Source organism: Macaca mulatta, chromosome 3 (genome assembly GCF_049350105.2).
Source record: "Macaca mulatta isolate MMU2019108-1 chromosome 3, T2T-MMU8v2.0, whole genome shotgun sequence".
NCBI lineage: Eukaryota > Metazoa > Chordata > Mammalia > Primates > Cercopithecidae > Macaca > Macaca mulatta.
This window is the reverse complement of record NC_133408.1, coordinates 172950718-172962910: the sequence shown is the minus strand read 5'-3', so window position 1 is coordinate 172962910 and position 12193 is coordinate 172950718. Positions and strand designations below refer to the sequence as shown.

At 39.5% G+C, this 12193-nt stretch overlaps 1 protein-coding gene across 9 annotated transcripts in view; it reads right to left on the bottom strand.

Annotated features, from left to right (window-relative positions):
• The window catches only part of EXOC4 (exocyst complex component 4), an 815224-nt gene extending 803704 nt beyond the window's left edge, over positions 1-11520 (bottom strand). For 8 of the 9 annotated variants that reach the window (XR_013415598.1, XR_013415599.1, XR_013415597.1 and 5 more), the window contains exon 1: positions 11413-11520. Coding sequence is in view for 4 of the 9 variants with exons in the window: in XM_015134942.3 (XP_014990428.1) it covers positions 11413-11498 (86 nt within the window). In the remaining 5 variants the exon portion in view is untranslated. Of the gene's footprint in view, positions 1-10883; positions 11048-11412 lie in introns of all 9 variants that reach the window. The other variant, XM_015134944.3, reaches the window with a different exon arrangement.
• Between the last annotated feature and the right edge of the window lie 673 nt (positions 11521-12193).

Genomic DNA, 12193 nt, shown 5'->3' with positions numbered 1-12193 from the left:
GCCAATGACTACACCCAACACATACAGTTTTTCAACATTTCAATTAACTCAGTTATAGAACACTTCTGGGGACCAAAGGCTATAAATCTCTTAGGCAACAAAGAAGGTCATTATCTAATATTAAGTAAAATCACCCCACTAATGCATAAAACTGAGCCCAAGGTTGACAAAGTCAACTTCAAATCTCCCCCCTACTCTTACGTCACTGAACTCTACCTCTTTTTCTACTTCTATTGCAGCCCCACATCCTTCTTCAAGCATCATCCAGTGATCTTGTTTTCTGGTGCGTTCCTCGGAAACAATGTTTTACAAAAAATTAAGAGGTGTTATGTGGTCAAATTTTGGAAATTCTGGGCTACACAAATTGAAGCAGATTTCTTAAATGCAGAAATCAGGGACATTTAAATATGTTATCGTTCAAAGTGTCTAGGGCAGAGAGAACAGGACATAAAGAATATATAGCATTTCTGTAATATACTAATCTATTAAAACATCAATCAATTAACTTTGTTTCTCACTATCTTCCCTCCCCGACAACATATACATATGTAAACACACACACACATAAAAATTTTTATGGAATTTTCAACCATGTACAAAAATTAAAAGATCTGTCAAATAGGTCAGGCACGGTGGCTCATATAATCCCAGCACTTTGGGAGGCCAAAGCAGGCAGACCACTTGAGGACAGGAGTTCAAGACCAGCCTAACCAACATAGTGAAACTCCAGTTCTACTAAAAAAAAAAAAAAAAATTAAAAAAAAGAAGATCTGTCAGATAAATCCAACTTCAACAATTATCAACACATTCCAGTCTTCTTCATTGACAACCCCAGTTACTCTAACCCGTCTCTCATTATTTTGAAGCAAATCCTGGACATGATATCATTTTTGTTGGTATATATTTCAGTATATACACTGCTTAAGAATAATGTTTTTGGCTGGGTCTGGTGGCTTACACCTGTTATCCTAGCACTTTGGGAGGCCAAGGCAGACAGATTGCTTGAGGCCAGGGGTTTGAGACCAGCCTGGCCAACATGGTGAAACTCCCTCTCTACAAAAAATACAAAAACTAGCTGAGCTTGGTGGCACACACCTGTAGTCCCAGCTACTCAGCAGGCTGAGGTACAAAAATTGCTTGAGCTTGGGAGGCAGAGGATGAAGTGAGCTGAGATCACGCCACTGCACTCTAGCTTGGTGACAGAGTGAGACCCTGTCTCAAAATAAGAAAAGAATGCTTTTTCAAAAAACATATCTATGTAACGTTTATCTCAGAAAAAAATTTTTAACAATTGCAATTGGCTTCTTGTATCTCTTTTAATTAATGCAAAATATTTGTACATATTTATGGCACACATGTGATTTTGTAATATTCATAGACTGTGTAATGACCAAGGCAGGTGTATTAGTCTGTTCTCAAGATGCCAATAAAGACATATCTGAGACTAGGTAATTTATAAAGAGAAGAGGTTTAACTGACTCACAGTTCATCATGGCTGAGGAGGCCTCACAATCATGACAGAAGGCGAATGAGGAGCAAAGTCACATCTTACATGGCAGCAGGCAAGAGAGAGCTTGTGCAGGGGAACTCTCATTTATAAAACCATCAGATCTCATGAGACTTATTCACTATCATGAGAAGAGCACAGGAAAGACCCACCCCTATGATTCAATTACCCCCCACCAGGTCCCTCCCATGACACATGGGAATTATGGGAGCTACAATTCAAGATGAGATTTGGGTGGGGACACAGCCAAACCATCAGGTGTTTAGGATATCCATCATCACCAGCATTTATCATTTCTATGTGTAGAGAACATTTCAAGCCTGGGGTTTCTTGTTCTAAGGGCTACCTAAACTTTATCGTGCTTTCAAATCACATGGGATTCTTGTTTAAATGCAGATTCAGCTCAGGTAGGTCAGGTAGGACCTGAGATTCTGCATTTCTAAAAGTGATATTTTTAGTATAATTCTCCCATAATATTCAGCACAATTATAGATTTTAAACGGAAAAACACTTTTTAATTATATTCTACTTTATTTTTGACAAAGAGTTTATACTTTTAAAAGAATAAAAAAAAGTCAGAAAAGGGTCTCCTAAGAATCTCCTAACTATTTTATTTTCTTCTTTTTTTTTTTTTTTTTCTTTTTTGAGACAGAGTCTCACTCTGCCGCCCAGGCTGGAGGTGCAGTATCTCGGCTCACTGCAAGCTCTGCCTCCAGGGTTCATGCCATTCTCCTGCCTCAGCCTCCCGAGTAGCAGGGACTACATGCACCTGCCACCACACCCAGCTAATTTTTTGTAATTTTTTGTATTTGAGATGGGGTTTCACCATGTTAGCCAGGATGGTCTCGATCTCCTGACTTCGTGATCCGCCCACCTCAGCCTCCCAAAGTGCTGGGATTACAGGTGTGAGCCACCACACCCAGCCGAAATATTTTATTTTCTTACCAGGTGTCAAATGTAATACAAGAATTTTCCCTTATTACTTCCTATTAAACTGTACACACCTATGTTTTTCAAAGCTAAACCCCTAGCACATAAAAAAACTGGCCACTATAAGGACAAAGGTCATAATTTATTTCATGGCTTACTATGCTGCCCCAATGAGAGTTGAACTCCTGAGCTCAAGCAATCCTCCCACCTCAGCCTCTAGAGCAGTTGGGACTACAGGCACATATCACTGCACACAGCCGCCATCATTTTAAATAGCACATTTGAGTATCTTATTCTTCCACTCTGAGAAGACGCAATCCAAAATAGTACCTTTAGAGCTATTTTTTAAAATAAGAAGTGCTGATGGACTTCTACTTCAGGCCCAGAAGAAATAACAGGGACTAACAAAGTAATGAACAAACAAACAAAACGGGTTTCAAAACACTGCATATTAAGGTGGTTAGAATCTGCAGGGCAGTAATGGAGATGGGAAAGAGCATCACAGGGAAGTCTGCAGATCTGTAGAGGGTCATCAGCTGGGTATTGATCAGCACACATGTGACAGGTAACTACCCAAGGTCAGGAAAACAACCTGAAAGGATTAGAGGGACTAATGATCTGAACTCACACAGGGCTGGAAATAGTGCCTATCGCCCTAGGCCAGAGTGAAAAAATTTCACAATTCTTACAGTATTGAGTGGAATACTCAAAACAATTTTGTCACAGTAGTGAGACAATCTTAGCCCTAGACTAAATGTTGCTCTGCTTCTAACTAGCAAAACATAAAACAAGGCCTGAAAAGAGCAAATTGTTTCTAAGTAACTTAACCACATCTCAGAACAAAGCTCAAGAATAGTGGAGTACAAAAATATCCAAAACCAACAGCCATCAAGATAAAACTGACAATGTCTAGCATCAACTCAAAAAGTACAAGATGCCTGGGTGTGGTGGTTCACAGGCTGAGGCCTGCAGATTGCTTGAGGCCAGGAATTCAAGACCAGCCTGAGCAACATAGCAAAACCTAAAAAAAAATATGAAAATTAGCTGGGTGCAGTGGCACACACACCTATAGTCTCAGCTACTTCAGAGACTGAGGTGGGAGGATCACTTGAGCCTGGGAGGTGGAGGTTGTAGTGAGCAAAGATTGCGCTACTGTGCTGCGGCCTGGGCAAGAAAGCTAGCGAGACTCTGTCTCAGAAAGAAAGAAAAAAAAAAAACTACAAGGCATGTAAAGGAAGAGGGAAAATTAATCAATGGAAACTAACCCAGAAATGGCACAGATGATAAAATTAGTAGACAAGGACATTAAAACTCTTATAATACCAGTATTTCGTTTGTTCACAAAGCTACAGGAAAAGTTAAACATGTAAGCAGAGACATGAAAAAGACCCAAATCAAACTTCCAGATAAAGAAGATAAGCTTCTATATCTTAGATTGAAAAGTACAATCTAAGATAAACAATAACATTAGATGGGATTAACAAGAGATTAGGAGTAGCAGAAAAGACTAGTGAACGAGCATAGCAACACAAACTATATAAAACAAAACATCAAGAGAAAAAAAAAATGCATTTTTTAATGAACATCAACATTCCATGAACTGTAAGACAACTTGAAGTGGCCTAAAATAGAGATAAATCTGACCAAAGACATATAAACCTAGACACTAAAATCTACATACACACATACATACACACACACACAAACTGCTGAGATAAACTGAAGAAGAATTAAATGGAGGTATATAACCCCCATCCATAGATCAGAAGACTCAATATTAAGATGTCAATTTCATATATTAATCCCAATCAAAATCCCAGCAGGTTTTATTGTAGAAACAGACTACCTTATTTTAAAATTTGTAAGAAAATGCAAACAACCTAGAAGACCCAAAACTACTTTGAAAAAGTAGAATAAAGTAAAAGGGGCCGGGCACGGTGCCTCACGCCTGTAATCCCTGCATTTACTTTGGGAGGCCGAGGCAGGTGGGTCACTTGAGGTCAGGAGTTCAAGACCAGCCTGACCAACATGGTGAAACCCCGTCTCCACAAAAAATACAAAAATTAGCCAGGCATGGTGGCGCACGCCTATAATCCCAGCTACTCAGGAGGCTGAGGCAGGAGAATCGTTAGAACCTGGGAGTCGGAAGTGCAGTGAGTTGAGATCGTGCCACTGCACTCCAGCCTGGGCAACAAAGCGAGACTCTGTCTCAAAAAAAAAAAAAAAAAAAAAAAAAAAAAAGTTGAAGGGCTTACACTATGTCTTCAGAACTTAAAAAAGCAGTAATCAAGACAGTGCAGTATTGTTATTAATATAAACATGAATAGAACAGACTAGAAAGTCAAGAAATAAACCCACACATATAAAGTAAATTGGTTTTTGATAAAGTTGCAAAAGAAAGCAAATAAAGACAGCATAGTCTTTTTAACAAGTGGTGTTGGAAATGGATATCCTTACACACACACACAAAAAAAGGTACTGGAAAAAAATGGTAGAGAAGGATCATTCTAGTATGCTGGAAGTGTTCTATATCTTCAGCTGGACAGTGGTTACACAGGTAAAAATTCATCAAGCCATATACTTAAGATTTGTGCACTCTAGCATATACATGTGTACCTCAAAAAGGAGGACAAATAAAATTAGTATATAGAGTAAGATCCCATATTTAATAAAAAATTATTTCTGGCCATCAACATTTCATATACACACATACATTCACACAGAAAAGGGAGGGGTCTGGAATTCAGTTCATCTAATATCAATGATAATAACTTATAGATGACAAAATTTGAAATAATTTTTTTTATTTTCATCTTCACATTTTTCTGCATTTTCATTGCTTGAATTATTTATCATGAGAGTACTATTTTTATAACAATAGAGTGATTTTTTTTCTTAAACTGGAAGCAAAAGTATTAATAATGGATAATGCTAGTGAAGAAAATACAAGTGGGCCGGGCACGGTGGCTCACGCGTGTAATCCCAGCACTTTGGAAGGCCAAAGCAGGTCAATCACCTGAGGTCAGGAGTTTGAGACCAGCCTGGCCACCATGGTGAAACCCTATCTCTACTAAAAATACAAAAACTAGCCAGGCATGGTGGCATGTGCCTGTAATCCCAGCTACTCGGGAGGCTGAGGCAGAAGAATCACTTGAACCCAGGAGGCGGAGGTTGCAGTGAACTGAGATGGCGCTACTGCACTCCAGCCTGGGTGACAAGGTGAGACTCTGCCTCAAAAAAAAAGAAAAGAAAAGAAACTATGGGTGATTTTTTCTTCCCTATTGTTCTGTATATGTTTAATTCCTCCACTCAAAAAACTTTTATAACTATGAAGACTGTATAGCAATATTTTAAAAAATGTATATACACGGACAAGATCCACACAAAAACCTGAAAAACAGGTAGTATTTTGGGAAATGAGATTGCTGGACAATGTTTCTATGACTCTAGTCTTTACAAATTTGTACAATACACAATATTGTTGTCTCAACAGAGTATGGGCCCCTTGACTTACATCTTTTCAGTCTTTTAATCTAATAAATGTTTTATACTTTATGTGAGTTTATATTTTACATGTTTTACACACCCACAAAACTATACATATATTTAAATCTAGCTTCTTTAACTGACTCTCAAATTACCAAATAATTACTATCTTAATTTAGCTGTACAAGATTCCCTGGTTACAAAGACAACATCTTGACGAATGGAATCAAACACTCTAGTCAACGCATCAAGGTTACTTCTGGTGAAAAATTAACCTTATAGCCTGGTTACTATCTGGCAAATTTATTAAAATCAAAAGAATCTTCTTAACAAAAGAGGCTACAGATCTAGAAAGGAGGAAATGAACATCTGAGTGCCTACTGTGTGCCAAACTGTGCTAGGCACTTTTATATACTCTCCTCTCGTGTGATGTTCCAAAAAAACACAGATCGTATTAGCCCATTTTCCAAATGAAGGAACTAAGACACGGTGGTTTCAAGGAACTGGTCTAAGGTTACCCAGGTAATACAGCAAGTTTCAACTACAACACACCACCACAGCACTTCTCACCACAGGCTGTGACCACATCTGTCTACAAGTAATGGCTTGAAAAAACCTGACCATACCACCCACCATCAATACCACAGGCCTCATTGCCTTCAGGAAATCCCAGTGTTAACAATTACACAAGGTACATTAAGACATGGGTCCACAAGACACTAATTCTGAGCCAAAGTATGGGAATTGTGTTGCCCCTTACATTCACACACGCTGCCAGACATCCCAGGACTTCCGGGAAGCACTGTTTCTGGGAATTCTAGTAGTAATTTTCAAACAACACAGCATGGGTAGGGCCAAGATGTCCCAGGGTACAAAGAGAGCTAGAAACCAAAAAACCATTATATGATGGGTTCAAATGAAGAGAAGAGATGGCGATGCAAAGAACATTAACACCTAACCCAACTTCCAGGACTCGGCTCAGAACAGGGGAACAGACTGACTGCTTTCCTTTCCTTTCCTGCCACAAACTGTGTTACGAACCTCAAAGCTGTTTGTTCAAAGCCCTGGTAAAGCCTGGACCCCTTCAACAAAGTTTACTTTGAATTAAACACAGGGCTGACCAAAATACTCTCCAAGGAGGAAGGGAATTTAACAGGTGTCTACAATAAAGGATTTTCTACGTTTTTGAAATTTCAACTTTTGTGAAGACATAAGAGTTGATGAAAACGTGAGCCTTCCACTGCCTTCAAACCTCCTTGACATCTGTAACCAGAGTGTGTCTTCAAAAGCTCTGCTCCAAGGTTCCGATAAGGTCTCCTGAAGTCGCAACCAAAGTTTGTCTTCCCAATTAAACTGGCTATTACAGGCCAAGTTATAAAGAGAGACAACATTTAATTGGAAAGCAAATCACCTAACAGTAAGTGGCAGACACATTTCCCAATTAAAAATCTGACAAGAACTCACAGAAATAAAATATCTCCAAAATGCCATCTTATTTCCCATCTAGAGAGGCTGCCTCCTCTGACTTCCCACCAAACAAAAGGTTGGCAAGGGAAATCAACAGAAAAGTAGAAAAATTGTATGTGTATATGCTTGTGTGTGTGTGTGCACGTGTATGTGTATGTATAAAACATCCAAATCTTACATCAGCAGGTCAATAGAAAAGTAGGTGTGTGTGTGTAAAACTGTCCAAATCGTACCTCACACATCAGCAGGTAATCAGGATTCTGTACCCCCAGTTAGTTCAATTTTAAAGGGCTAGTGGTAAGACTTAAAACCAAAAGCTGCAGTTGGCCGTGGCCTCCAACAAACTGAATTCCAAGCACTATCTGTCCCCTCACCAAAGTCCCACCTCACAGGCCTGAGGTCCTCTTCTGTAAAGCCCTGGAAGTCTGCCCTTTGAAACATCTGACTGCCCTGAAATATTTTTACCTGATAATTTTTAAATAATTAAGCATTTTTATTTGAGTCTCAAGGCACTTAAAAATTATCATATAATACTTACATTACAATTACACTATACTTCATCTTTATTTTCGGCTTTTAAATGCTTTAAAGTTTAAATACTTTGTACTAGCAAAATACTTTATACTAGCAAAATAGAGTCATTATTTAACTATTTAGTACAAGAGCTGGAAATAGCGATGAGATTTGGATATTCCCCACGTCTACACCCACTCTGTCCTTAAGTCAAACCCTTATCCACCTGTAGTTTTTTGAATACAATATTAAAAATGACTGTAACAATAAAAGCTACCCCAACTATTAGGAAAAGCATTGAAAAAATACAAAACTTTATGATACATAATGTATCATAATGTAGTATAGAAATGACATTTTCACACATGTGAGCAAGAGAATTAAAGGAGCATTTTTAACATTCACTATTTAAAAAAGAAAAACTACTACTCAGTGATACAAAAAGATATTTTTTAAAAAGCTAAACTGATCGAACTTTTCAAAAGACAGTACACTAACAGGTAATTTATTTTGTGACAAAATAAGTCCATGGAAACATGAAAGGAGCTAGCAGGTACCCGGTATATGTTAGGAATGCTCAGACCTTATAAACACGAGCCTAACATGGGTTTTTCTTTTTTGTGGCTTGTTGCCAAAGCAACTAGAAAAGCTACAGTCTTTGGGAGAGAATTTGAAAAAAAAGTTAAAAGATAGGAGGAGATAAGCAAAGTTTTATATGAGGAATTAAGAATAATGAATACAATGTTGCAAGAAGGAAAACACAAAGGACAGAGATTGAACAGAAATACAAGAAGCAACTTCCAAGTCACAGCACAATTTACTAACAAGAAATATACATTCCTGGTTCTATTACCCACAGGACTCTCCCCCCATTCCCCATCCCAAACACCAGAGTAATACAACCATTGTCCTCTCATTCACTACCACTGTTTATAAAATTTAAACCACTGGGTATGTTCAAAAGCATATTAGGAAGGAAATAACAGGAAGTTATAGCTACCAACATCCTCACTCCAACACCAAAATCTCCCTGTGACTCAAAGAAATGTTGAAATACACCAACACCATTCGGTCTCAAGGTCATATGTAACAATGTATCCCAAGCCTTACTAAACTTGCCCAGGATACTAAGTATAGACCTTCCCTTACACCAGGCTTATAAAAAATATACAACAGAAGTGTTATTCAGTGATCTGAGGTGATCAAGGATAAAGTAGAAAAATGAGAGCTGGGTGCGGTGGTTCATGCCTGTAATCCCAGCACTTTGGGAGGCCAAGGCAGGCGGATCACAAGGTCAAGAGATCGAGACCATCCCGGCCAACATGATGAAACCCTGTCTCTACCAAAAATACAAAAATTAGCTGGGTGTGGTGGCACACACCTGTAATCCCTGCTATGCAGGAGGCCGAAGCAGGAGAATCACTTGAACCCGGGAGGCGGAGGTTGCAGTGAGCTGAGATCGCGCCACTGCACTCCAGCCTGAAGACAGAGCAAGACTCTATCTCAAAAAATAAAGAAAGAAAGAAAAGAAAAGCAATAATGCACAACAGAGATCAAAGTAAAAAATGCCTAGGCCTAATAAAGTGCAGGGCATATATTAATAAACTGGCATAAGAGATGGATGACCACAAAATCTTTGCCATCAAGCAGTACGGGGTTCCTCCTGGAGAACATGAAGGAATGGTCAACCAAAGGCAATGTATGTTCTGAATTATCATTAGTAAAAAATGCTTTAGGTTGGCTTTCATGCTGTTTTCAAAAATATGACATTTAGAGTAAATTCAACTGGCACTGAAGAAAGCACAAATAGCATAAAAGAAATGGGAAGAGCTTGGAGAATCAAAAGTAAACAGACGAGATGGCACATTTCACTTTCATTAGAAAAGGCTACTCCTCCTGGATTTCCATAACATTTCATGTCTCTCTCGTAGTCTTACGTCATCATTTTTACTGACATGTTTTATCCCCCAGGTAAACTATACTCTCCTCAAGGGTAACACTGTGGCTGCTTCATTTTTGCAAAACTCAGGGCATTTATTCATTCAGTCAACAAATGCTATTAAATATAACATGTGCCAGACACCATACTACAAACTGGCACTAAATACCTATTGTTTAAATGAATGTTGACTATAAGGTAGAAAAAACAAACAAGTTCAAAAAAGGATCCAAATGTCCAGGAATTCTAATTCCACAGGAAATTCAGATGGGAAACAACAAACATTCTAATTGGAATTTTAGTATCATGAGATACATCTACACTACCTGTATATTGTCGTGGCGAGAATGTGGGCCTATCGATTCACAATAGAACAGCACTTCCTCTGTATGGCCTACCAAGTATATTAAGCATTTCCACGCAGAGATTTTTTCTCTTAAGCCCAAAAGAAAATTAACAGTAATGATTTAACAGGCTATAATCTTAAAGCCCCCTAAATAAGACCCATAAGATGTGTCTTTGTCAGTGAGTGGTAATCTGTTTTAATGGTTTGATATATTCATTCATTGAAGTGCTTAGTACCTATCAGATAATGTTGGGCCCTGGGTTTTGAAAAGATGATCAACACATTCCAGGAGGCTTGCAAGAATTCAAACAAAAGTTTAGCATTGGTGGGGAAAAATAGGAGTGTTTACGAAAAACAAATGAGTTGAAATTCAAATGCCAACAACGTAAAAAACGTGCCATAATAAATTTTATTTAGATTGGTTTTAGTCAGTACCTGTATCATCTCCAAGGTTCTTGAAAGGGTTTCCCCATCCTCAATATATTTCACTTTTTTAAAAAAAGCTCGTAAAAGGTCCACCACTCCCAGTCCACCCACACCCTAATCTTCTGGGAGGTGCAGAGCGGGAGTGCATGGAAGATAATCTGAAATTGGTTTGGTTTTGTTTTTTTAAGGAATGGACCAGAATGGGAAGGCAGGAAAAGGCAGAGCAAAAATCGAAAACCAATGTGTGCCTTCAAACCCCGTCCTCCTACCAGCTCACTGCAGATTCTTGTATTTGTGGCTGTGGCCACGCACAGGTGGTTGAAAGTATCCAGAGTGTGAAAACACAATCTGCAACTCATCACAGGAGTCTCCGGACTCCAAGGCCTTACATCCCAAAGTCCAGGAAACAAGACGCCTTTCTCAGTGAGTGCTGCTACAGGCAAACAATAAATAGGCATTTTAGGAATCAATAAACACACCTTCATTTGGTCTTCTCTACCAAACCCAAATAGCGTGCTTTGGGGCCCCGAGGCTGTAATAGAAGGTGCTGCCCCTAAAGAAAAGACTGAGGCGGGGCTCCTCTCTCTATAGCTAACCCCAGAAAAAAAAGTGGGGGGAGAATTGCTGGGGGAGGGGTTAGGGCCCTGGGGAGGGGTTAGGGCCCTGGGGAGGGGCTGCGGGAGGCAAGGAGGAAAGGGAAGGGAGAGCAGGGTGGGACCCAGCTAACCCTTCTCCCTTCCAAAGCGGAGGTTAAGCCACTGCCCCCAGTCCCCAGACCCTGCCTCCTGCCTCCCTCACCTGATCACAGAGATGAGCAGCCCCGAGGGGTCTTTGCTTTTGCTGACTGTGCTTCTGTATTTCCCACCAGCTGCTTCTGCCGCCATCTTGGACGCGGGGAGAGCCGCTAGGCTCCAAGGAAGCCAAGAGTGCGTAAATTCTGCATTTGACCTAGCTGGAGTCTCCACCAATGGGTGAGGAGAATTCCAGAGGCGCGGAAGTGGAAAATCCAATCACTGAAGTGAGGAGGCGGGACTAACGGAACAGGTTTTGAGGCAACGACGCGTGTGTTCGCTCTAAGCACTCTGGGAGTCGTAGTTTTCCTTCTCCGTCTCCTGGGCGCGCAGGAAAGCTAAACCAGCTGCAACTTCGTGAGTCTTGTAATGAGTGTCTTCATTTATCTTTATTCTGACTTCGAGCTTTTTTCGGCTTCCTTGCTTTTAGAATTTTGTCAGGCTTTAAATCAAATTTATCCGATGATGCCAAAATTTGTTAGGGTGTGCATTTAAATGAAAGAGGGGTTCTCTGCTGGATGCCTATGTGCGAAGTTTTTGCCTTAAGCGCAAGTGTTTTTTTTAAAAATCCAATAAAATACGAAAATGAATACAAGCAGAAATGCTTTTCTTTAGTGTTCTGTAAAACTAATGTTTCTACATTAGGTTTATGTGTGAGTTCAATTTTCCCCAGTGTTCTTATATTTCCAGATAGCCCTAAAAACACATGCACAGGAATAAACAAATGAATATTGATGAAGAAAAGACAGTATAAGCGAAAAACAAACAGACCACACTGCAGATTCCTG